At 54.8% G+C, this 24,241-nt stretch overlaps 1 protein-coding gene across 3 annotated transcripts in view; it reads left to right on the forward strand.

The window, feature by feature from the left end:
* PACS1 (phosphofurin acidic cluster sorting protein 1) overlaps positions 1-24,241 on the forward strand; it is a 72,178-nt gene that overhangs the window by 46,765 nt on the left and 1,172 nt on the right. Inside the window, exons 16-23 of one of the 3 annotated variants that reach the window (XM_075569776.1) lie at positions 11,335-11,489; positions 12,094-12,204; positions 12,729-12,831; positions 15,392-15,434; positions 16,078-16,120; positions 17,768-17,903; positions 18,006-18,202; positions 23,800-23,919. In XM_075569776.1, coding sequence (XP_075425891.1) covers positions 11,335-11,489; positions 12,094-12,204; positions 12,729-12,831; positions 15,392-15,434; positions 16,078-16,120; positions 17,768-17,903; positions 18,006-18,202; positions 23,800-23,919 — 908 coding nt within the window. Of the gene's footprint in view, positions 1-11,334; positions 11,490-12,093; positions 12,205-12,728; positions 12,832-15,391; positions 15,508-16,077; positions 16,121-17,767; positions 17,904-18,005; positions 18,203-23,799; positions 23,920-24,241 lie in introns of those variants that run through there. The other 2 variants (XR_012787939.1, XM_075569777.1) reach the window with 2 other exon arrangements.

Below are 24,241 nucleotides of genomic sequence, written 5' to 3' on the forward strand. Positions count from 1 at the left end.
TGTAGAGCCAGCCGAAGCTAACGTCTATGCAAAATTGAAGTTCGAGATCCTCGCCCGCCTCGGCGTAACCACGGCTGTTCGCGCCCAAAGGTTTCACGCATGGTCCTTCACGATGGATAAAGCCACCCGAAGCCAGATTTATGACCTCATCCACCTCGCCCGGAAGTGGCTACAACCCGAGATCAACTCAGCCAGCCACATCGTGGAACGGTTGGTCATGGACCAGTTCTTGAGGAAACTTCCCTCTGCCTTACGCCGTTGGGTCAGTCGGAGTGACCCCCACAATGCGGATGAGCTTGTGGCCCTCGTAGAAAGGTACAATGCAGCAGAAGAGCACCCGCAACCCACAGTCGTGGAGCAACCCCACTACCCGAGGTTCCAGGACTCTTCCAGAGACGGTAAAAGGGTACCGGGGTTAAGGGGCGCTGAAGAGCGGCGACCACCTTCACGCAGCACCAGCAACAGTGGTTCGCACACTAAGGGCAATAGCCAACATGGGGAGCCGGGAAAAGGCTCTAAGTGGGACACAGACTATGTACCTAAATGTGTAAATTGTCATGAGAGGGGCCACACAGCAAAAATCTGCCCACTAAATGATGAGCCCATGCAATGCAACAGCGTGGAACCTTATTCGCTGTTGTCCCAATGTATGGGCCCTAGCCCAGAGGACCCCTTGAATAACCATCTGTGGGCCTTTGTAAAGGTTAATGGTAAGAGGGTTCGGGCACTTCTTGACTCTGGGAGCATGGTCACACTAGTGTCCGAATACCTCTTGCCCATTAAGAAGAAACAGGGAAACAGTTCACAAAGAGTGGCAATTTGTTGTATACATGGGGATAATCATGAATATTCCACTGTTGATGTTTTTTTTGAAACAGAGTTTGGTTCTTTAGATTTCAAGGTGGGTATTGTACCCAAACTGGCACATGATGTGTTAATAGGGACCGACTTTCCCCATTTTCTAAAAATGTGGTCCCCCGCTCAGAATAGCGCCCAGAGTTCAATAGCGGACCATAACGAAGTATTAGAAGAAACAAATCCTTTCCCTTTTTCAGAAATGGAGGTTGACGAGGGCCCAAATAAGAAGGGGGAAAAGGAGGAGTGCTGTAAAATTCCCTTCCCCATCACTACTTTGGTAGGGAATACCCCAAATCAAGATGTTGAGCAGACACTTACCACCCCAGAACCGGATAAGACCCTCGCTGACCTAGAGGTCAGTCCTGGGAGTTTTAAGAAGGCCCAGTGGGAGGACCCCACATTAGCGGTAGCAAGGGGAAATATACGGGACCAGAATAGTACTCCTGGCCAACCAGATAGGTCACTTGCTTACCCCTACTTCGAGGTAGAGAACGACCTAGTATATCGGGTTGATAAAAGGAAATCAGTTACAACTAAACAATTGTTGGTACCACGGACATTCCGTAACGTAGTATTACACCTCGCACATAGTCATCCATTGGGGGGACACCTAGGGGTGGAAAAGACAAAAGAAAAGATTCTCCGAAGCTTCTATTGGCCTGGGGTTCTGGCAGAAATTACGAATTATTGTTCCTCATGCCCAGAATGTCAGATCACCGCCCCGTTCAAGGCGTACCGCAGCCCATTGGTACCCCTTCCCATAATAGAGGTACCATTTGACCGGATTGCTATGGATCTAGTAGGACCCCTAATAAAGTCTGCTAGGGGACATCAGCATATATTGGTAATATTAGATTATGCCACCCGATATCCGGAGGCAGTTCCCCTACGTAGCACCTCAGCTAAAAACATAGCAAAAGAGTTAGTAGTTCTGTTTTCCCGGGTCGGGATTCCTAAAGAGATTCTATCTGACCAGGGAACACCATTTATGTCCCAAGTAACGAAAGAGCTATGTAAACTCCTAAAAATCAAGCATCTCAGAACCTCAGTCTATCATCCACAAACAGATGGTTTAGTGGAAAGGTTCAATAAAACCTTAAAGAGCATGTTACGGCGGGCGGTTGATAAAGATGGGAAAAACTGGGATTGTTTGTTACCGTACCTGTTATTTGCCATTAGGGAAGTTCCCCAATCATCCACAGGCTTCTCCCCGTTTGAACTATTGTATGGCCGACACCCAAGGGGCTTACTGGATATAGCCAAAGAGACTTGGGAACACGAGGTTACCCCTTACAGAAGTGTAATAGAGCATGTTGCCCAGATGCAGGACCGCATTGCTGCAGTCCTACCCATAGTGAGGGAACACATGGAGAAAGCTCAAGAAGCACAGAGGAATACATATAATAAGGGTGCTAGGGTCAGAATTTTTTCTCCAGGTGATAGGGTACTAGTTCTGGTTCCCACCGTGGAGAGTAAATTCCTTGCTAAATGGCATGGGCCATATGAGGTCTTGGAAAGAGTGGGAGAAGTAAATTATAAGGTAAGACAGCCAGGTAGGAGGAAACCTGAGCAAATTTACCATATAAACCTACTCAAGCCCTGGAAAGATAGAGAAGTCTTGTTAACCCTAGTACCCCCAGGTCCGTCAGAGAATCAAGAAACTGACCCAGAGGTTAGCATAGCTGAAACCCTGTCTGTTCATCAGAAACGAGAGGTTCAGAATTTAGTGAAAAGAAACAAAGAAATCTTCTCTATACGGCCAGGTAGAACTAGCGTAATTGAACATGACCTAGTCTCTGAACCGGGGGTCCGAGTTAACCTTAAACCGTACCGAATCCCAGAGGCCAAAAGAAAGGCTATAAGTTTAGAGGTTAAAAAAATGCTAAAACTAGGTGTAATTGAGGAATCCCAAAGTGGGTGGAACAGCCCTATAGTCTTAGTCCCAAAGCCAGATGGTACAACAAGGTTTTGTAATGACTACCGGAAACTAAACGCGGTGTCAAAATTTGATACTTATCCTATGCCCAGGGTAGATGAACTTGTAGAGAGACTGGGCAAAGCCCGATATCTCACAACCTTAGACCTAACAAAAGGGTACTGGCAGGTTCCCCTCACAGAAAGGGCAAAAGAAAAGACAGCCTTCTCAACCCCAGACGGCCTCTTTCAGTATAAGGTGTTGCCTTTTGGCTTACATGGAGCTCCCGCCACATTCCAAAGAATGATGGATAAAATTTTAAAACCACATGCTCGGTATGCTGCCGCCTACCTGGATGATGTGGTAATCCATAGTGAAGATTGGCAATCCCACCTTCCAAAGGTCCAAGCTGTGCTTGACGCAGTCCGGTCTGCTGGACTAACTGCTAACCCCGCTAAATGCACTATTGGTCTGGAGGAGGCCAAGTATCTGGGATATTCTATTGGCAGAGGTTTACTCAAACCCCAAACACTCAAAGTGGAGGCGATACAAAATTGGCCAAGGCCAGTTACAAAAAAACAAGTAAGGACCTTTTTGGGGTTAATTGGGTACTATAGAAGGTTTATTCCCAATTTTGCAACTAAGGCAACCCCACTAACTGACCTCACAAAAGCAAGAGGACCGCTAATGGTAAAGTGGTCCTCCGAAACCGAACAGGCCTTTAGAAGCCTGAAAGAAGCTCTCTGTGCCCAACCAGTGTTGGTCACACCTGACTTCTCCAAAGAGTTCATAGTCCAAACCGACGCATCTGAGGTAGGGCTGGGGGCGGTACTCTCCCAGGAGTCTCAAGGTGAGGAGCACCCCATCCTTTATTTAAGTAGGAAACTAAATCCCCAGGAGAAAAATTACTCCATAGTAGAGAAAGAGTGTCTCGCAATAAAGTGGGCTGTAGAGACGCTCAAATACTACCTGTTGGGGAGAAAATTCCGGTTGGTCACAGATCATGCACCCCTTACCTGGATGTGTCAAAACAGGGAAAAGAATGCTAGAGTGACCAGGTGGTTCCTAAGCCTACAACCCTTTAAATTTTCTGTGGAACACAGGTCAGGGCACAAACATGGCAATGCTGACGGGTTGTCAAGGATGCACTCCCTAATTTCCATGGTCGCGCATCCCTCGAGGTCTGAGCTGGGGGGGAGGATATGTGACAGAAACCAGGGGATGGTAATAAATTCCGTATATAGGGCTCCCAGGATACTAGACAGTTTCTATCCTGTTTGGCCTGGGAGTGCAGCCTTATAATACATACACTCCATCCCACAGTTTGGCAAGCGCTGGAACTGAGGGATGAGAGATCCAGACCAGAGTTTGTCTGCTGCCTGATTTCTGTCACCTGTCATGCTAATTAGGAATCAGGTATGAAAGACTGATTTCCTGTTTGCTCTGGTCTCCCCACAAGAGCCAGGAGGCTGGAAGGCTGCTGAACTACAGAGGGGAGAAGCCTCTTCCCCAAACAGGTTCAATCTTTCTGTTCATTTGTGTAAGACTGCAAAAGTACCGTGTTTTGATGTTGGAAGTGGAAAAGCCACTTCCAACCCTGAGTCAGGGATATCTAAGTTAAGTTATCGCTCAGGTGAGCAGCTTTTGTTTTGATCTGTTTTCTGTTGTATGCACTGTGGCAGTCTCAGTGCCTGGGACTGAATAAACCAGGCATAGCCTGTTTAAAGGAACAGTACGTGACGCCTCATCATTTAACCTACCCTAAAAGACCGTGTTCTAAACAGTCCCGGACAAACGACGGAGCCCCGGAGTAAGCCGTTTGTCACAATATATATGTGTGTGTGTGTGTGTGTGTGTGTGTGTGTGTGTGTGTGTGTGTGTGTGTGTGTGTGTGTGTGTGTGTGTGTGTGTGTGTGTACAACCTGCTCATCAGATGTACAGTGTGCGCTGACTGCGATACTGACCCGTATACAGCGACAGTGAGTATATATATATGTGTGTGTGTGTGTGTGTGTGTGTGTACAACCTGCTCATCAGATGTACAGTGTGCGCTGACTGCGATACTGACCCGTATACAGCGACAGTGAGTATATATATATATATATGTGTGTGTGTGTGTGTGTACAACCTGCTCATCAGATGTACAGTGTGCGCTGACTGCGATACTGACCCGTATACAGCGACAGTGAGTATATATATATATATATATATATATATATGTGTGTGTGTGTGTGTGTGTGTGTGTGTGTACAACCTGCTCATCAGATGTACAGTGTGCGCTGACTGCGATACTGACCCGTATACAGCGACAGTGAGTATATATATATATATACATATATGTGTGTGCGTACAACCTCTCGCCTCTGACCTTTATACAGCGACTGTGTGTGTGTGTGTGTGTGTGTGTGTGTGTGTGTGTGTGTGTGTGTGTGTGTGTGTGTGTGTGTGTGTGTGTGTGTGTGTGTGTGTGCAGTATGTAAATATAAATTGGTAAAGAGCCCACATTGTATACAGCGCTTTACAAAAGGTGTGTGTGGAGTGGGAGTGTATATCAATATATCAATGCTGTGAGTAAGTGTGGAAATGTAAGAGGCTGTAGCATTACTAAAAGTGTGTGTAGATACTAAGTGGTCAATATTGGTATATAGGGATGGAATGACATAGAGTATTTGTATGTGTAAGAGGCAGCTGTGTGTGCATACATTTAGCGCAGTATATATAGACATGGCATTTAGCACTCATGGGAAGAGAGTTCTCTCATGTCAGTAGTGACTCATAAAACTTCGGTCTCGGTTTAGGCCATCGCTAAGTGTCCCGAACAATTGCATAAATTTGTATTCATGCAACCATCTCTCTTTCGGTGTTCTAAGATTACCTTTGAGTATGGCCACCTTCAGATCGTTCATCTTGTGGCCAGAGACTGAGAAATGTTTGCCGACAGGACTGTCTCTTGTTCCGCGTGTGATGCTGTGGCGATGCAGGTTCATTCTCTTGTTTAGCCCCTGCCCTGTCTCACCTATGTAGTAGCAGCCCCCTGGTCATTTCATGCACATGATGAGGTACACGACATTGCTGGAGGAACAGGTGAACCTTCCTCTGATTTTGTACTCCAGATTCCTGTGTGGTATTTGTATTGTGCCCGCTATGTCGAGCATTGTGCAGGTTTTGCATCTTGCGTCCTGGCATGGTCTTGTCCCGCATTCAGTTGTACTGTAGAATACTTTACTCCTCACCATAATTTTCTTGAGATTATGAGGTTGTCTGTATGATAATAAGGGTGTTTCAGGGAAGACCTGTTGCAGTCTTGTATCTTCCTGGAGAATGGGTTGTAGTTCCCTAGCGATCTTGCGTAGGGCTTCTAGGTGTGGGTTATATGTGACCACCAAAGGTACCCTGTCGCTTGTCTCTTTCTGTCTGTATTCAAGGAGATCACTTCTTGGTAATCTAGTGGCTTTGTGGATTTGCTGGTCTATAATTCTGTGGTTATATCCATGATTTATGAAGTCCGATCTCAAGGCTGTAATCCGCTGGCCTCTGTCTGCTGTGTCGGAGCATATCCGGTTGTATCGTATATGGCTTGGCTGTAGATGGTTGCATGTGTGTGCTTAATGTGTGTCGGGTGAAAGCTGTTGTCCCTCAATAGCTGGCTCTGTCTGTAGTTTTGCGGTATACAGAAGTCTGTAGTTGGTTGTTCTTTATAGTAATGGTGGTGTCTAGGAAGTATACTTCGTCTGGGGAATGGATGAGTTTGAGGTTGATGGTCGGGTGGAACGTATTGAAGTTCTCATGGGACTGTATGAGGTCCTGTTCACCAGAGGTCCCAAATCAGGAGGATGTCATCGATGTACCGAAGGTATGTAAGGGGTTTCAAGTGACCGGTGGAAAGAAAGTCGCTTTCCAGTTTTGCGCAGAACAGATTGGCATACTGTGGCGCCATCCGAGTGCCCATAGCGGCCCCGGTTGTCTGGAGGTATGTGTCATTTCCAAATGTGAAGTAGTTATGGGTCAGAATAAATTCGCTGCATTTAGTTACTGTCTCTGTGAGTGGCTCCTGCGGTCCCAGAAAGTATCTGCAGGCTGAAATCTCATCTTTGTGGGGGATGTTAGTGTAAAATGATTCTACATCCATGGTTGCTAGTAGTGTTCCTGTTGGGAGGGGGCCAACGGCATTAAGTTTGTGTAGCAGGTCGGTGGTGTCCTGGATATAGCTGGGTGTGTTCCTGACAAGTGGTTTTAGAATGTCCTCCACCCAGCCAGAAATATTCAGTCCGTGTGCCAGATCCGGAGATAATAGGGCGCCCCGGGTTACCCTCTTTGTGAATTTTAGGGAGCATGTAGAATGTGCCAGGTTTTGGGTTACCTGGTATCAGATCCAGAATTTGTTCTCTTGTGTGGATCGGGAGTGTTTTAATGATCCTGTTGAGTTCTCTCATGTATTTATTTGTTGGATCCTCCTGCAGTTGGGTGTAATACTTTGCATCGGAGAGTTGTCTGTGCGCTTCCCGTAGGTAGCCTGTGGTGTTCATTATGACCACTGCTCCTCCCTCGTCCGCAGGTTTGATTGTTATGTTGTGGTTGGCCTTTAGCGATTCTATGGGTCCCCTCTTGATCAGTGTCAGATTATATGTTTGTTTCCTTACTTTGTCCAGGATGGTGGTTTTGGCTCTGTGTCTAAAGCTTTCGATGTACCAGTTTGGGGTTGCGCCCAATTTGTGGGATCCAGTTGGATTTTTGCTTCTCCCTGCTCATGTGCAGCGGCTCTCCTTCTGCAGTGTTAGCACGATCTTGGTCGTGTCTGTCATGGAAGAACTCCTTAAGATGCAGTCTTCTGAAGAACTCTTCCAGGTCACTGCACAGCTCAATCTTGTCCATGGGCTTAGTAGGGCAGAATGTGAGACCCTTTGATAATACTGAGGACTCTGCTTGATTTGGTGTGCAGTCTGAGAGGTTAACAGTGCAGTCCTGCTGTTGGTGACTGTCAATGTTAGTAGTATTTGTGGTTGTGCTGGCTGCTGCAGAGTATCTCATTCTCAGCCTCAGTCTGTGCAGTTTCTTTTCCTTGTTGCTAATTAGGCCCTTCAGGAGTTTTTCATGGAATGTTCAGAGTCTTCTCCAAATGTCTGCGTGTATGTATATACAGGCATAAGTACACTCACTTTAAGTACACTCGCGAGTAAGTACATATCGCCCAATAGGCAAACGGCAGTTCACGCATGCGTCTGTCAGCACGTCCTGAACAGCAATACCGGCTCCCTACCTTTACCGAAGCTGTGCGCAAGCGGGGAGACTATAGAGCCTGTTACAAATGCGTTATTTACATCAGTTATGAACGTATATGACGATTGCAGTACAGTACATGCATCGATAAGTGGGGAAAGGTAGTGCTTCACTTTAAGTAAATTTTCGCTTTACATACATGCTCCGGTCCCATTGCGTACGTTAATGCGGGGTATACCTGTATATATATATATATATATATATATATATATATATATATATATATATATGCAGAAGAGTGACCTAGGCGCAAATAAAAAAGGGAAGAGAAGAGACACAAAAAGGAATCATAGGGCAGTATATCTGGTTATCAACAGACTATGTAATGGTAAGAGATGCGCTTACACAGGTAAGTTGGGTTAAAGCCTGTAATCCTCTATGGGACTCCCGAACTCAGCTACTTCAGCTCCTCTCCTTAGCTTCTGGATCTCATGGGTACTTGTCCACGGGAACGCAGCAGCGGCTGCAGCAGTCACAGGTGGTCTCTGGAAGCCGCTCGTCTCTATGGATGGATCTCACAAGGGGGGGGGGGGTTAGGGAGGGAATAAAGGGAGGGACACCATATGTGTAAAACCTTTTTGATCTAAAAAAACTCACTGTAAAAACAGGTAATCAACTCACATTCTGTGAGTGAATTTCGGGCAGTAGAGAGTGATTAGCGAGTCTCTCACACTCGTGTACAGAAGCGCCGATTACCAGTCCTCTCCGCGTTCACGGTCACTTCCGTGTCACGTGGTATGACGCTGTATGACGCGGCTCGACTCTCGCGGGAATTGGTATCTGCCAGTGCAGGGAATCAAAGGTGCAGCACACTCAAAGGTACAAAAAACAGCGTGTGTTCAGTAGAAAAACCGGCACATAAACCCAGTATAAGCCGGTTTTTCTACTGAATACACGCTGTTTTTTGTACCTTTGAGTGTGCTGTCTCCTTCTTGCCTCGTGATCTTGGGATCCTGGATCTACTCGGTAAGGAACCTATCTATATATATATATATATATATATATATATACAGGCATACCCCACATTAACGTATGCAATGGGACCGGAGCATGTATGTAAAGCGAAAATGTACTTAAAGTGAAGCACTACCTTTCCCCACTTATCGATGCATGTACTGTACTGCAATCGTTATATACGTGCATAACTGATGTAAATAACGCATTTGTAAGAGGCTCTATAGTCTCCCCGCTTGCGCACAGCTTCGGTACAGGTAGGGAGCCAGTATTGCTGTTCAGGACGTGATGACAGGCGCATGCGTGAGCTGCCGTTTGCCTATTGGGCGATATGTACTTACTCGCGAGTGTACTTAAAGTGAGTGTACTTAAAGCGGGGTATGCCTGTATAGATAAATAGCTAATACCTATGGGACAAGCACCTGTATTTTAACATTATATGTGAGTGCCATCTGACAATTTTGCTTATATATATATATATATATATATATATATATATATATATATATATATATATATATAATACAAAAGAAAAGCGATAAGATCTCCTAGTCACCCGCCCAGTGATAGATAGCGTCTGAACGTCCTCTCCTGCTCGTGGGCTGCTGTGTGCGGTGGCGCTACTCTCTCACCGCAGGCTCTCGCGTGCTGAAGTGGAGACGGGTCCATTCTCACAGTGATGACGTGTCGTGACGTCCCTACGCGTTTCGTCTCCAATGACAACTTCACAAGGGGTATATCAACCTATCTAAACTGAGCGCCTTAAATACCCTATTGTAACCATGGATACCAATTTAAATGGGCTCTCTTATGTGCGTTACTGATCATTTCCACACATGGTGTGTTTGAAGTGCTGACAGGAACGCACTGTTTGACTTTTGGTTGACAACTGGCTGCAAGAACAAAATGTACGAATTGCGCCAGCGATTGGCACATGTTTTATGCACTCTGGGTACGGGGAATATTAAGGGATCTTTGGATATTTCTGTTGGCTGAATTTGGCTGTCTCAACCCAAGCTCATTATAGCATCAATTTCACGTTTGAAGATAAAACTTGGATAGCGGTCTTATCCAGTGCCAGACAGCTGGCAGTATATCTTTGAGCAATAGTCTGTATATTTCTGTAGTACTATACCCCCCCCCCCTTGTCTGCAGGGCACATGACAAGATCAATATTTTTGGCAAGATTATTTTTGTATCTGTATTTCTGATCTGGATAAATTGTGGAACTTTAACCTTTGAGAATTAATAAACTTCATAGTGTCCTGTTTCATAAGTGTACAAATGGAAGCACTATTACAGAGGGGATCAAATGTTTTCTTACAGTGGGAGGGCGTCTCACTGCCGCAGCGGCACAGTTATCTGGGGCGTCTCACTGCCGCAGCGGCACAGTTATCGGGGCGTCTCACCGCCGCAGCGGCACAGTTATCTGGGGCGTCTCACCGCCGCAGCGGCACAGTTATCTGGGGCGTCTCACCGCCGCAGCGGCACAGTTATCGGGGCGTCTCACTGCCGCAGCGGCACAGTTATCGGGGCGTCTCACTGCCGCAGCGGCACAGTTATCTGGGGCGTCTCACCGCCGCAGCGGCACAGTTATCGGGGCGTCTCACTGCCGCAGCGGCACAGTTATCGGGGCGTCTCACCGCCGCAGCGGCACAATTATCGGGGCGTCTCACTGCCGCAGCGGCACAGTTATCTGGGGCGTCTCACTGCCGCAGCGGCACAGTTATCTGGGGCGTCTCACTGCCGCAGCGGCACAGTTATCTGGGGCGTCTCACTGCCGCAGCGGCACAGTTATCGGGGCGTCTCACTGCCGCAGCGGCACAGTTATCTGGGGCGTCTCACCGCCGCAGCGGCACAGTTATCGGGGCGTCTCACTGCCGCAGCGGCGCAGTTATCTGGGGCGTCTCACTGCCGCAGCGGCACAGTTATCGGGGCGTCTCACTGCCGCAGCGGCACAGTTATCGGGGCGTCTCACCGCCGCAGCGGCACAGTTATCTGGGGCGTCTCACCGCCGCAGCGGCACAGTTATCTGGGGCGTCTCACCGCCGCAGCGGCACAGTTATCGGGGCGTCTCACTGCCGCAGCGGCACAGTTATCGGGGCGTCTCACCGCCGCAGCGGCACAGTTAGCAGGTTTCTGTCTGTCCAGAAAGATAAAGGTCTTTCAATTTGAGTCTGTAATTTTATAGGATGAAATCTTGCTTGGTTGTAGGTACGATACATAAGAGAGACCCTTTATAAAGGACTAAGTTGGTAGCCAGACAGAATATTACGGCCTGCCCAACTACTTTGCTCTCCTATCGTATACATTTTGTTGTTGTGTTACAGTTGTCACACAGCCCCCGGACCCCCCCGTCCCCTGAAGGTTGTGTGTGTCGGGGGTCACACTCTCCTTAGCTTCCTGCTCGGGGCCTATGTCACACATCTGGCCGGGAGAGCCTCTGATTGGCTGGGATACCTGCGCTTCCTATTGGTGCCTCTGGGTGAGTCACTGCCTCGCAGGAGTGGGGCTAGTTCAGGGGGTGGGGATAGTACAGGGGGTGGGGCTAGTTCAGGGGGTGGGGATAGTTCAGGGGGTGGGGATAGTACAGGGGGTGGGGATAGTACAGGGGGTGGGGCTAGTACAGGGGGTGGGGATAGTACAGGGGGTGGGGATAGTACAGGGGTGGGGATAGTACAGGGGGTGGGGATAGTACAGGGGGTGGGCATACTGGGAAGAGGGGTCATATATGTTGGGAACGGGGAGGGTCTGCCTGGGAGGGAGAGGTGTGATTCTCAGGGGCAGGATCCCAACCTATCGGATGGGGTTTTGTATCAGTGGGCGGTGTTATATAGCCTCATGGGTTGGTTTGTGTATTGTGGGTGTGGTATTCTGATGGGTAGAGCTATGTCTCGTAGATGGTGTTATCCATCAGTGAGGGTGGTTATATTTCATCATGGGTGTTTTTTTTTTATCCGTCCTCTCGTCCCTGTATCCTTCTATGTGCAAGGTTTTCTCCTCCATGGATCCTGCTCCTCTGTGGCTCAGGTTCCTCGGGGGCGGGATCAATAGCTGTGATCTCATTATAGCGCTCCCTCCTCTTTCAGGCTCTCACCCTGTGTGTAAATTCCTCTCCTCCCTGGATCCTCGTTACATGTCTCTTTTCTTTGATGTCTCCTGGAGGGATCTTTTCAGCAGATCAGAGGCTCCAGCTACTGGTAAGAAACCCAGGAGCGGCGGAGATAAACCAGGGAATGAGGGGGCAGGGCCAGGTCTGGGGGCGGATACGGTGATTAAGGCTGCGCTTATAGTGCTTGGCGACTCGACGTCGCGCCAAAACAAATACATTGAATCCATTGCATGCGCTTATAGTAAGCGCGACGGAGCGCCGTAGCGACCAAAAATTTGGTAGTCAGTGTTATTTGATTTTTGGAGAGACAGTCGTCACATGTGACTGTCTCTAAACCAATCACAGAGCGCCTATTGCACTCTGCCTCCCCCTTGGTGACATCACTGGCCTTGTCGCCGGCGACGTCGCTCAAACTTTAAATACAACTTTCGCCAATGGCGACGGCATCAGTCGCCGTCGCCGGCACTATAGACGCGGCCTAAGCAGGCAGGGCCATTGTAGCTTTGTTACTGTGGGGTTGATGCCAGGAACTAGGGACCAATCAGAGGACAGAGGGTGGGGACGAATCTGAATTGAGGATCTGTATCTGACTAATCTGGTACCTCCTTGCAGAGCCCTTCGATGTGATTGGCCGGATCATGCAGTATGTGGGCGGAGCCAGCACCTCTGTTCAACTGCCAATCGCAGAGGCCATGCTGACCTGCAAGCACAAACTGTGAGGGGGAGGGGAATGGGAGGAGCGACATGAGAAGGGGAGGTGCCATGGGAGAAAGGAATGGGCCTGGAAGGGGAAGGGAGGAGTGTGAGGGGGCAGGGAGGAGTGTGACAGGGGCAGGGAGGAGAGTGAGGGGTCAGGGAGGAGTGTGAGGGGGGGTCAGGGAGGAGTGAGGGGGGTCAGGGAGGAGTGAGGGGGGTCAGGGAGGAGTGTGAGGGGGGGCAGGGAGGAGTGTGAGGGGGGCAGGGAGCAGTGTGAGAGGGGGAGGGAGCAGTGAGAGGGTTAGGGAGGTGTGTGAGAGGGGCAGGGAGGAGTGTGAGGTGCAGGGGGGAGTGTGAGGGGTGCAGGGGGGAGTGTGAGGGGGGCAGGGGGGAGTGTGAGGGGGCAGGGAGGAGTGTGAGGGGCAGGGAGGAGTGTGAGAGGGGCAGGGGGGAGTGTGAGAGGGGCAGGGAGGAGTGTGAGGGGTCAAGGAGGAGTGTGAGGAGGTCAGGGAGGAGTGTGAGGGGGGCAGGGAGGAGTGTGAGAGGGGCAGGGAGGAGTGTGAGGGGGGCAGGGAGGAGTGTGAGGGGGGCAGGGAGGTGTGAGAGGGGCAGGGAGGTGTGTGAGAGGGGCAGGGGGGAGTGTGAGGGGCAGGGAGGAGTGTGAGGGGGGCAGGGAGGAGTGTGAGAGGGGCAGGGAGGAGTGTGAGGGGGCAGGGAGGTGTGTGAGGGGGCAGGGAGGTGTGTGAGAGGGCAGGGAGGAGTGTGAGAGGGGCAGGGAGGAGTGTGAGGGGGCAGGGAGGAGTGTGAGGGGGGCAGGGAGGAGTGTGAGAGGGGCAGGGAGGAGTGTGAGGGGGGCAGGGAGGAGTGTGAGGGGGGCAGGGAGGTGTGTGAGAGGGGCAGGGAGGAGTGTGAGGGGGGCAGGGAGGAGTGTGAGGGGCAGGGAGGAGTGTGAGGGGGCAGGGAGGTGTGTGAGGGGGCAGGGAGGTGTGTGAGGGGGCAGGGAGGTGTGTGAGAGGGCAGGGAGGAGTGTGAGAGGGGCAGGGAGGAGTGTGAGGGGGCAGGGAGGAGTGTGAGGGGGCAGGGAGGAGTGTGAGGGGGCAGGGAGGAGTGTGAGGGGGCAGGGAGGAGTGTGAGAGGGGCAGGGAGGAGTGTGAGAGGGGCAGGGGGAGTATGAGGGGGCAGGGAGGAGTGTGACAGGGGCAGGGAGGAGAGTGAGGGGTCAGGGAGGAGTGTGAGGGGGGGTCAGGGAGGAGTGAGGGGGGTCAGGGAGGAGTGTGAGGGGGGGCAGGGAGGAGTGTGAGGGGGGCAGGGAGCAGTGTGAGAGGGGGAGGGAGCAGTGTGAGGGTTAGGGAGGTGTGTGAGAGGGGCAGGGAGGAGTGTGAGGTGCAGGGGGGAGTGTGAGGGGGGCAGGGGGGAGTGTGAGGGGGCAGGGAGGAGTGTGAGGGGCAGGGAGGAGTGTGAGAGGGGCAGGGGGGAGTGTGAGAGGGGCAGGGAGGAGTGTGAGGGGTCAGGGAGGAGTGTGAGGGGGTCAGGGAGGAGTGTGAGGGGGGCAGGGAGGAGTGTGAGGGGGGCAGGGAGGAGTGTGAGGGGGGCAGGGAGGTGTGTGAGAGGGGCAGGGGGGAGTGTGAGGGGCAGGGAGGAGTGTGAGAGGGGCAGGGAGGAGTGTGAGGGGGCAGGGAGGTGTGTGAGGGGGCAGGGAGGTGTGTGAGGGGGCAGGGAGGTGTGTGAGAGGGCAGGGAGGAGTGTGAGGGGGGCAGGGAGGAGTGTGAGGGGGGCAGGGAGGAGTGTGAGAGGGGCAGGGAGGAGTGTGAGGGGGGCAGGGAGGAGTGTGAGGGGGGCAGGGAGGTGTGTGAGAGGGGCAGGGAGGAGTGTGAGGGGGGCAGGGAGGAGTGTGAGAGGGGCAGGGAGGAGTGTGAGGGGGCAGGGAGGAGTGTGAGGGGGCAGGGAGGTGTGTGAGGGGGCAGGGAGGTGTGTGAGGGGGCAGGGAGGTGTGTGAGAGGGGCAGGGAGGAGTGTGAGGGGGCAGGGAGGAGTGTGAGGGGGGCAGGGAGGAGTGTGAGGGGGCAGGGAGGAGTGTGAGAGGTGCAGGGAGGAGTGTGAGAGGGGCAGGGAGGAGTGTGAGAGGGGCAGGGGGAGTATGAGGGGGGCAGGGGGTAGAGTGAGGGGGGCAGGGGGTAGAGTGAGGGGGGCAGGGAGGAGTGTGAGAGGGCAGGGAGGAGTGTGAGGGGGGCAGGGAGGAGTGTGAGAGGGCAGGGAGGAGTGTGAGAGGAGCAGGGGGGAGTATGAGGGGGCAGGGGGGAGAGTGAGGGGGCAGGGAGGAGTGTGAGAGGGCAGGGAAGTGTGTGAGGGGGGCAGGGAGTGTGAGAGGGGCGGGGAGGAGTGTGAGGGGGCAGGGAGGTGTGTGAGAGGAGTTTGGCCTAATCTTAATATGCTTGGAAAGACGAAGAAGGGGTTGGGCAAGGGAAGAGGGGGGTAAGGCCTGGTGAGAAGGGGTGGGAGCAGATCATACAGGTTTGGGGTCTGGTGACAGGGTGTAGAAGGCTATGAAACCTCTAGACATGATGCTGTCTCCTTTCTCAGTCAGGAGGATGATTCATATCAGAAGTTCATCCCGTTTATTGGGGTGAGTGACAGAGAGACTGCACCCCCAGTGAGAGAAAGCGAGAGAGTGACAGAGGGGGTGACGGAGAGAGAGTGTGAGTGACCCCCTGAGAGTGACTGCTACCCCCCAAGAGAGACTGTACCACTTCCCGAAATACTGGGGCCCCCCTGAGAGCTTTCATTAAGAAATAGACTGCTTCCAGAGAGAAACTGCACTCTCCTCCCCCCCCCCCCCCCGAGAGAGGCCTCCCAGAGCGACGGCACTCCCTCTGAGAGAGACTGCGTCCAGAGAGAGCGAGAAATGGCACCCCTCCGAGTCTGCACCACCTAGAGAGAGATTGCATCAAATGAGACTGCAGCCAGAGAGATACCGCACATCAGAGTGGCTCCCGCACCTCCCCCTGAGAGAGACCTCTCCCTGCTCTCCCCCAGAGCATTGATTGTTGAAGTTGGGGCGATATCGCACATAGAATTTCCGTGCATTAGTGTCCCGATCGGCACTATCACCGTTTCAGAAATAACCCCTATGACCAGTTACAGATAATCACTCCCCAACTAAAGAGATTGTTCTTTCAGGAGAGACTGCCCTCTCCTACCCCTGATAGGCTGTTGCCCTGTCCTCATGCACCTCCTCCCTCTCCCTGCCCCTCGTGCACCCCCTGCAGGTGGTGAAAGTCGGACTGGTGGAGACGTCCCCCCCGAACACTGGTATGTGAGGAGAGAGTTCTCTCCCCCCAACCTACAGCAGCCCCCTGAATCCTGCCATGGCTTTTCTCTCCTGCCTACTATCTGCGTCCGCTTCTACTCACTCTCTGTGTCCCCTCCGCTTGCTCACTCAGTCTCTCCGTTTCCTCCCTCTCGCTCAATGCCTGTCCCCTCCTTCTGCTCAGTGTCCCCACCCTCCCGCTCAATGCCTGTCCCCTCCTTCTGCTCACTGTCCCCTCTTCCTGCTCAATGTCCCCTCTTCCTGCTCACTGTCCCCACCCTCCTGGTCACTGTCCCCACCCTCCTGATCACTGTCCCCTCCTGATCACTGTCCCCACCCTCCTGATCACTGTCCCCACCCTCCTGATCACTGTCCCCACCCTCCTGATCACTGTCCCCTCCTCCTGATCATTGTCCCCTCTTCCTGCTCACTGTCCCCTCTTCCTGCTCACTGTCCCCTCCTTCTGCTCACTGTCCCCTCTTCCTGCTCACTGTCCCCTCTTCCTGCTCACTGTCCCCTCCTTCTGCTCACTGTCCCCTCTTCCTGCTCACTGTCCCCTCCTCCTGATCACTGTCCCCTCCTCCTGATCACTGTCCCCTCTTCCTGATCACTGTCCCCTCCTCCTGATCACTGTCCCCACCCTCCTGATCACTGTCCCCTCTTCCTGCTCACTGTCCCCTCCTCCTGCTCACTGTCCCCTCCTCCTGATCACTGTCCCCTCCTCCTGATCACTGTCCCCTCTTCCTGATCACTGTCCCCTCCTCCTGATCACTGTCCCCACCCTCCTGATCACTGTCCCCTCTTCCTGCTCACTGTCCCCTCCTCCTGCTCACTGTCCCCTCCTCCTGATCACTGTCCCCTCCTCCTGATCACTGTCCCCACCCTCTTGCTCACTGTCCCCACCCTCCTGATCACTGTCCCCTCTTCCTGCTCACTGTCCCCTCTTCCTGCTCACTGTCCCCTCCTTCTGCTCACTGTCCCCTCTTCCTGCTCACTGTCCCCTCCTCCTGATCACTGTCCCCTCCTCCTGATCACTGTCCCCTCTTCCTGATCACTGTCCCCTCCTCCTGATCACTGTCCCCACCCTCCTGATCACTGTCCCCTCTTCCTGCTCACTGTCCCCTCCTCCTGCTCACTGTCCCCTCCTCCTGCTCACTGTCCCCTCCTCCTGATCACTGTCCCCTCCTCCTGATCACTGTCCCCTCTTCCTGATCACTGTCCCCTCCTCCTGATCACTGTCCCCACCCTCCTGATCACTGTCCCCTCTTCCTGCTCACTGTCCCCTCCTCCTGCTCACTGTCCCCTCCTCCTGATCACTGTCCCCTCCTCCTGATCACTGTCCCCTCCTCCTGATCACTGTCCCCTCCTCCTGATCACTGTCCCCTCTTCCTGCTCACTGTCCCCTCCTCCTGCTCACTGTCCCCTCCTCCTGCTCACTGTCCCCTCCTCCTGCTCACTGTCCCCACACTCCTGCTCACTGTCCCCACACTCCTGCTCACTGTCCCCACCCTCCTGCTCACTGTCCCCACCCTCCTGCTCACTGTCCCCACCCTCCTGCTCACTGCCTCTCTGTGTCCCCTCCTCCTGCTCTCTCTGTCTCTCTGCCCCCCGCCTCTCCCTCCTGTTTATACTGACTCATCCCCTCACAGATGCAGAGGATTCGGTCTCCCTGGCGGTTGGCCCCCCATCTACTTCTCCCCCCTCGTCCTCTGGGCCTCCTCGAGATGGATCAGCGACTCCTCCCTCCTCCCCCTCACTGGGGGCCAGCCTGCAAGGAAACACAGGGTGAGAGGGAGGGAGAGAAGGGTATGGAGAGAGGGGGCAAAATATGCTCAGCAAGTGCCGCGTGACACACATTGTCACCCACCCCCACTCTCTTATTCACAGCCCCCCTCCGGACGCCCTGGGGCTGCAGGTTGATTACTGGTTGAGTTGCGAGCGGCGGAGAGAGAGGGAGGGAGGAGGAAAGAACACTCTGCGTAGTATCTTCCGCTCCGTGGTAGTGTCACGTCTGCCGGGACCAGACACCCCTCCTGGGAGTATGAGTCTGAGCGTGGTGACCACGGAGCCACGCAACAAGAAGGGTGAGAGACTGCGACATCACTACATCACACCGCCGCCTGACTGCATCACACCGCCGCCTGACTGCATCACACCGCCGCCTGACTACATCACACCGCCGCCTGACTACATCACACCGCCGCCTCACTGCATCACACCGCCGCCTGACTGCATCACACCGCCGCCTCACTGCATCACACCGCCGCCTGACTACATCACACCGCCGCCTCACTGCATCACACCGCCGCCTCACTGCATCACACCGCCGCCTGACTGCATCACACCGCCGCCTGACTGCATCACACCGCCGCCTGACTGCATCACACCGCCGCCTGACTGCATCACACCGCCGCCTCACTGCATCACACCGCCGCCTGACTGCATCACACCGCCGCCTGACTGCATCACACCGCCGCCTGACTGCATCACACCGCCGCCTGACTGCATCACACCGCCGCCTCACTGCATCACACCGCCGCCTGACTGCATCACACCGCCGCCTCACTACATCACACCGCCGCCTGACTGCATCACACCGCCGCCTGACTGCATCACACCGCCGCCTCACTGCATCACACCGCCGCCTGACTGCATCACACCGCCGCCTGACTACATCACACCGCCGCCTGACTACATCACACCGCCGCCTCACTGCATCACACCGCCGCCTGACTGCATCACACCGCCGCCTGACTGCATCACACCGCCGCCTGACTGCATCACACCGCCGCCTCACTGCATCACACCGCCGCCTCACTGCATCACACCGCCGCCTCACTGCATCACACCGCCGCCTGACTGCATCACACCGCCGCCTGACTACATCACACCGCCGCCTCACTGCATCACACCGCCGCCTCACTGCATCACACCGCCGCCTCACTGCATCACACCGCCGCCTCACTGCATCACACCGCCGCCTCACTGCATCACACCGCCGCCTCACTGCATCACACCGCCGCCTCACTGCATCACACCGCCGCCTCACTGCATCACACCGCCGCCTCACTGCATCACACCGCCGCCTGACTACATCACACCGCCGCCTGACTGCATCACACCGCCGCCTGACTGCATCACACCGCCGCCTGACTGCATCACACCGCCGCCTGACTGCATCACACCGCCGCCTGACTGCATCACACCGCCGCCTGACTGCATCACACCGCCGCCTGACTGCATCACACCGCCGCCTGACTGCATCACACCGCCGCCTGACTACATCACACCGCCGCCTCACTGCATCACACCGCCGCCTGACTGCATCACACCGCCGCCTGACTACATCACACCGCCGCCTGACTGCATCACACCGCCGCCTGACTACATCACACCGCCGCCTGACTGCATCACACCGCCGCCTGACTGCATCACACCGCCGCCTGACTGCATCACACCGCCGCCTGACTGCATCACACCGCCGCCTGACTGCATCACACCGCCGCCTGACTGCATCACACCGCCGCCTGACTGCATCACACCGCCGCCTGACTGCATCACACCGCCGCCTGACTGCATCACACCGCCGCCTGACTACATCACACCGCCGCCTCACTGCATCACACCGCCGCCTGACTGCATCACACCGCCGCCTGACTACATCACACCGCCGCCTCACTGCATCACACCGCCGCCTGACTACATCACACCGCCGCCTCACTGCATCACACCGCCGCCTGACTGCATCACACCGCCGCCTGACTGCATCACACCGCCGCCTGACTGCATCACACCGCCGCCTCACTGCATCACACCGCCGCCTGACTACATCACACCGCCGCCTGACTGCATCACACCGCCGCCTGACTGCATCACACCGCCGCCTCACTGCATCACACCGCCGCCTCACTGCATCACACCGCCGCCTCACTGCATCACACCGCCGCCTGACTGCATCACACCGCCGCCTGACTACATCACACCGCCGCCTCACTGCATCACACCGCCGCCTCACTGCATCACACCGCCGCCTCACTGCATCACACCGCCGCCTCACTGCATCACACCGCCGCCTCACTGCATCACACCGCCGCCTGACTGCATCACACCGCCGCCTCACTGCATCACACCGCCGCCTCACTGCATCACACCGCCGCCTCACTGCATCACACCGCCGCCTCACTGCATCACACCGCCGCCTGACTGCATCACACCGCCGCCTGACTGCATCACACCGCCGTCTCACTGCATCACACCGCCGCCTGACTGCATCACACCGCCGCCTCACTGCATCACACCGCCGCCTCACTGCATCACACCGCCGCCTCACTGCATCACACCGCCGCCTGACTACATCACACCGCCGCCTGACTGCATCACACCGCCGCCTGACTGCATCACACCGCCGCCTGACTGCATCACACCGCCGCCTGACTGCATCACACCGCCGCCTGACTACATCACACCGCCGCCTCACTGCATCACACCGCCGCCTGACTGCATCACACCGCCGCCTGACTGCATCACACCGCCGCCTGACTACATCACACCGCCGCCTGACTGCATCACACCGCCGCCTGACTGCATCACACCGCCGCCTCACTGCATCACACCGCCGCCTGACTACATCACACCGCCGCCTCACTGCATCACACCGCCGCCTGACTACATCACACCGCCGCCTCACTGCATCACACCGCCGCCTGACTGCATCACACCGCCGCCTGACTGCATCACACCGCCGCCTGACTGCATCACACCGCCGCCTGACTGCATCACACCGCCGCCTCACTGCATCACACCGCCGCCTGACTGCATCACACCGCCGCCTCACTGCATCACACCGCCGCCTCACTGCATCACACCGCCGCCTGACTGCATCACACCGCCGCCTGACTGCATCACACCGCCGCCTGACTGCATCACACCGCCGCCTGACTGCATCACACCGCCGCCTGACTGCATCACACGGCCGCCTGACTGCATCACACGGCCGCCTGACTGCATCACACCGCCGCCTCACTGCATCACACCGCCGCCTGACTGCATCACACCGCCGCCTGACTGCATCACACCGCCGCCTCACTGCATCACACCGCCGCCTGACTGCATCACACCGCCGCCTGACTGCATCACACCGCCGCCTGACTGCATCACACCGCCGCCTCACTGCATCACACCGCCGCCTCACTGCATCATACCGCCGCCTGACTGCATCACACCGCCGCCTGACTGCATCACACCGCCGCCTGACTGCATCACACCGCCGCCTGACTGCATCACACCGCCGCCTGACTGCATCACACCGCCGCCTGACTACATCACACCGCCGCCTGACTGCATCACACCGCCGCCTGACTGCATCACACCGCCGCCTGACTGCATCACACGGCCGCCTGACTGCATCACACCGCCGCCTGACTGCATCACACCGCCGCCTGACTGCATCACACCGCCGCCTCACTGCATCACACCGCCGCCTGACTGCATCACACCGCCGCCTGACTGCATCACACCGCCGCCTGACTGCATCACACCGCCGCCTGACTGCATCACACCGCCGCCTGACTGCATCACACCGCCGCCTGACTGCATCACACCGCCGCCTGACTACATCACACCACCGCCTGACTGCATCACACCGCCGCCTGACTGCATCACACCGCCGCCTGACTGCATCACACCGCCGCCTGACTGCATCACACCGCCGCCTGACTGCATCACACCGCCGCCTGACTGCATCACACCGCCGCCTCACTGCATCACACCGCCGCCTGACTGCATCACACCGCCGCCTGACTGCATCACACCGCCGCCAGACTGCATCACACCGCCGCCTGACTACATCACACCGCCGCCTGACTGCATCACACCGCCGCCTGACTGCATCACACCGCCGCCTGACTGCATCACACCGCCGCCTGACTGCATCACACCGCCGCCTGACTGCATCACACCGCCGCCTCACTGCATCACACCGCCGCCTCACTGCATCACACCGCCGCCTCACTGCATCACACCGCTACATGACTTATCCCCCCGCCGCCCCTGTGGGAATATGAGCCTGTGCGTAGTGACCATGAAGCCACGCAACCGTGAGGTTCTGTTTCATAACTACATCACACTCCTACCTCAGTAACACTGTGTGGTTGTGTTGCATTGTCCAGAATGGGATGCAGGATTCTCTGGGATTCGGAGGCTTCATTCGTTTTAGTATTATTAGTTACGGGAGGAGCAGGATGGGAACAGACGGGGTACAGAATAAACAGGGGGGTTAGGGTGGGGAAAGGAGAAGTGCAGGGGTACGGGGGGGGAACAGGAGGGGAACAGAATAAACAGGAAAGGTACAGGGGGAACAGAAGGGTACATAATAAACAAGAGGGGTATGGGGGAACAGGAGGGTTAGGGGGCAACAGGAGGGGTATGGGAGGGACAGGAGGGGTATGGGAGGGACAGGAAGGGTACGGGGGGAACAGGAGAGTGGGGGGAACGAGGGGTACAGAATAAACAAGTAGGGTACGGGGAGAACATGTGGGATAATGGGGAAACAGGAGGGGTACAAAATAAACAGGAGGGATACGGGGGGAACAGGAGGGGTATGGGGGAAACAGGAGGGGTACAAAATAAACAGGAGGGATACGGGGGGAACAGGAGGGGTATGGGGGGAACAGGAGGGGTACGGGGGAAACATGAGGGGTACAGAATAAACAGGAGGGGTACAGAGGGGAATAGGAGGGGTATGGGGGGAACAGGAGGGGTACAGAATAAACAGGAGGGGTACAGAATAAACAGGAGGGGTACAGAGGGGAATAGGAGGGGTACAGAATAAAGAGAGAGGGTACAGGGAGTAACAGGTAGGGTACGGTGGGGCACAGGGGCAACAGGAGGGGTACAGAATAAACAGACAGGGAACAGGCTGGGTACGGGGGGGACCAGGCGGGGTATAGGAGGAAAGGAGGGTTCGGGGGTGGGAAAGGAGGATGCAGTGAGACCAGAAGGGGTACGTGGGAGAACAGGAGGGGTATGAGGGGTACAGAATAAACAGGTGGAACAGTTCGTGTACGGGAGGGATTAGGCATGGTACAGGGGGGAACAGGAGTGGTACAGAATAAACAGGAGAGGTACTGGGGGAACAAGAGGGGTACAGGGAAACAGGAGGGGTATGGGGGTATCTGATGGGGTACAGAATAAACGGGGGCAACATGAGGGGTACAGGAGAGGTACAGAATAAATAGGAAGGGTATGGGGGAACAGGAGGGGTACATGAGGGGCAGGATAAACAGGAAGGGTACGGGGGAACAGGAGGGGTACATGAGGGGCAGGATAAACAGGAAGGGTACGGGGGAACAGGAGGGGTACATGAGGGGCAGGATAGACAGGAAGGGTACGGGGGAACAGGAGGGGTACATGAGGAGCAGGATAAACAAGAAGGGTACGGGGGAACAGGAGGGGTACATGAGGAGCAGGATAAACAGGAAGGGTACGGGGGAACAGGAGGGGTACATGAGGGGCAGGATAGACAGGAAGGGTACGGGGGAACAGGAGGGGTACATGAGGGGCAGGATAAACAGGAAGGGTACGGGGGAACAGGAGGGGTACATGAGGGGCAGGATAGGTATAACAGTGTAGTTAAATAGTTATTGTGTAGTTTTGTAGTAGTTGTCATGTGATTGTATTGCAGTGCCCACGCTCTTTCTCAGTAAGAAGCCAAAGGACAAAGAGGCGGATGCAAAAAGTCAAATCATTGAAGGAATCACAAGATTGATCTGTTCAGCGAGACAGCAACAAACCATGCTGAGAGGTGAGGGAGAAGGGGAGGGGGAGAGAAGGGGGTGGGAGGGGGAGAAAAGGGGGTCGGAGGGGGAGAGAAGAGGTTGGGAGGGTGAGAGAAGGGGGTGGGAGGGGGAGAGAATGAGAAAGGAGAAAGGGAAGGGGGTGGGAGGCAGGGAGAAGGGGAGTGGAGTGAAGGGGGTGGAAGGGAGAACGGGGAGGGGGAGAAATGGAGGAGTGAGTGAATGTATGATTGGGAGAGAGGGAGAGAGACATGCAAGATACAGCACAGCACAGGATAGAGACAGTCTAATACGTCTGACAGTTGTCTCTACTTCCCCCTCTCTCCCTCT

This window comes from Ascaphus truei, chromosome 14 (genome assembly GCF_040206685.1).
Source record: "Ascaphus truei isolate aAscTru1 chromosome 14, aAscTru1.hap1, whole genome shotgun sequence".
Lineage (NCBI taxonomy): Eukaryota > Metazoa > Chordata > Amphibia > Anura > Ascaphidae > Ascaphus > Ascaphus truei.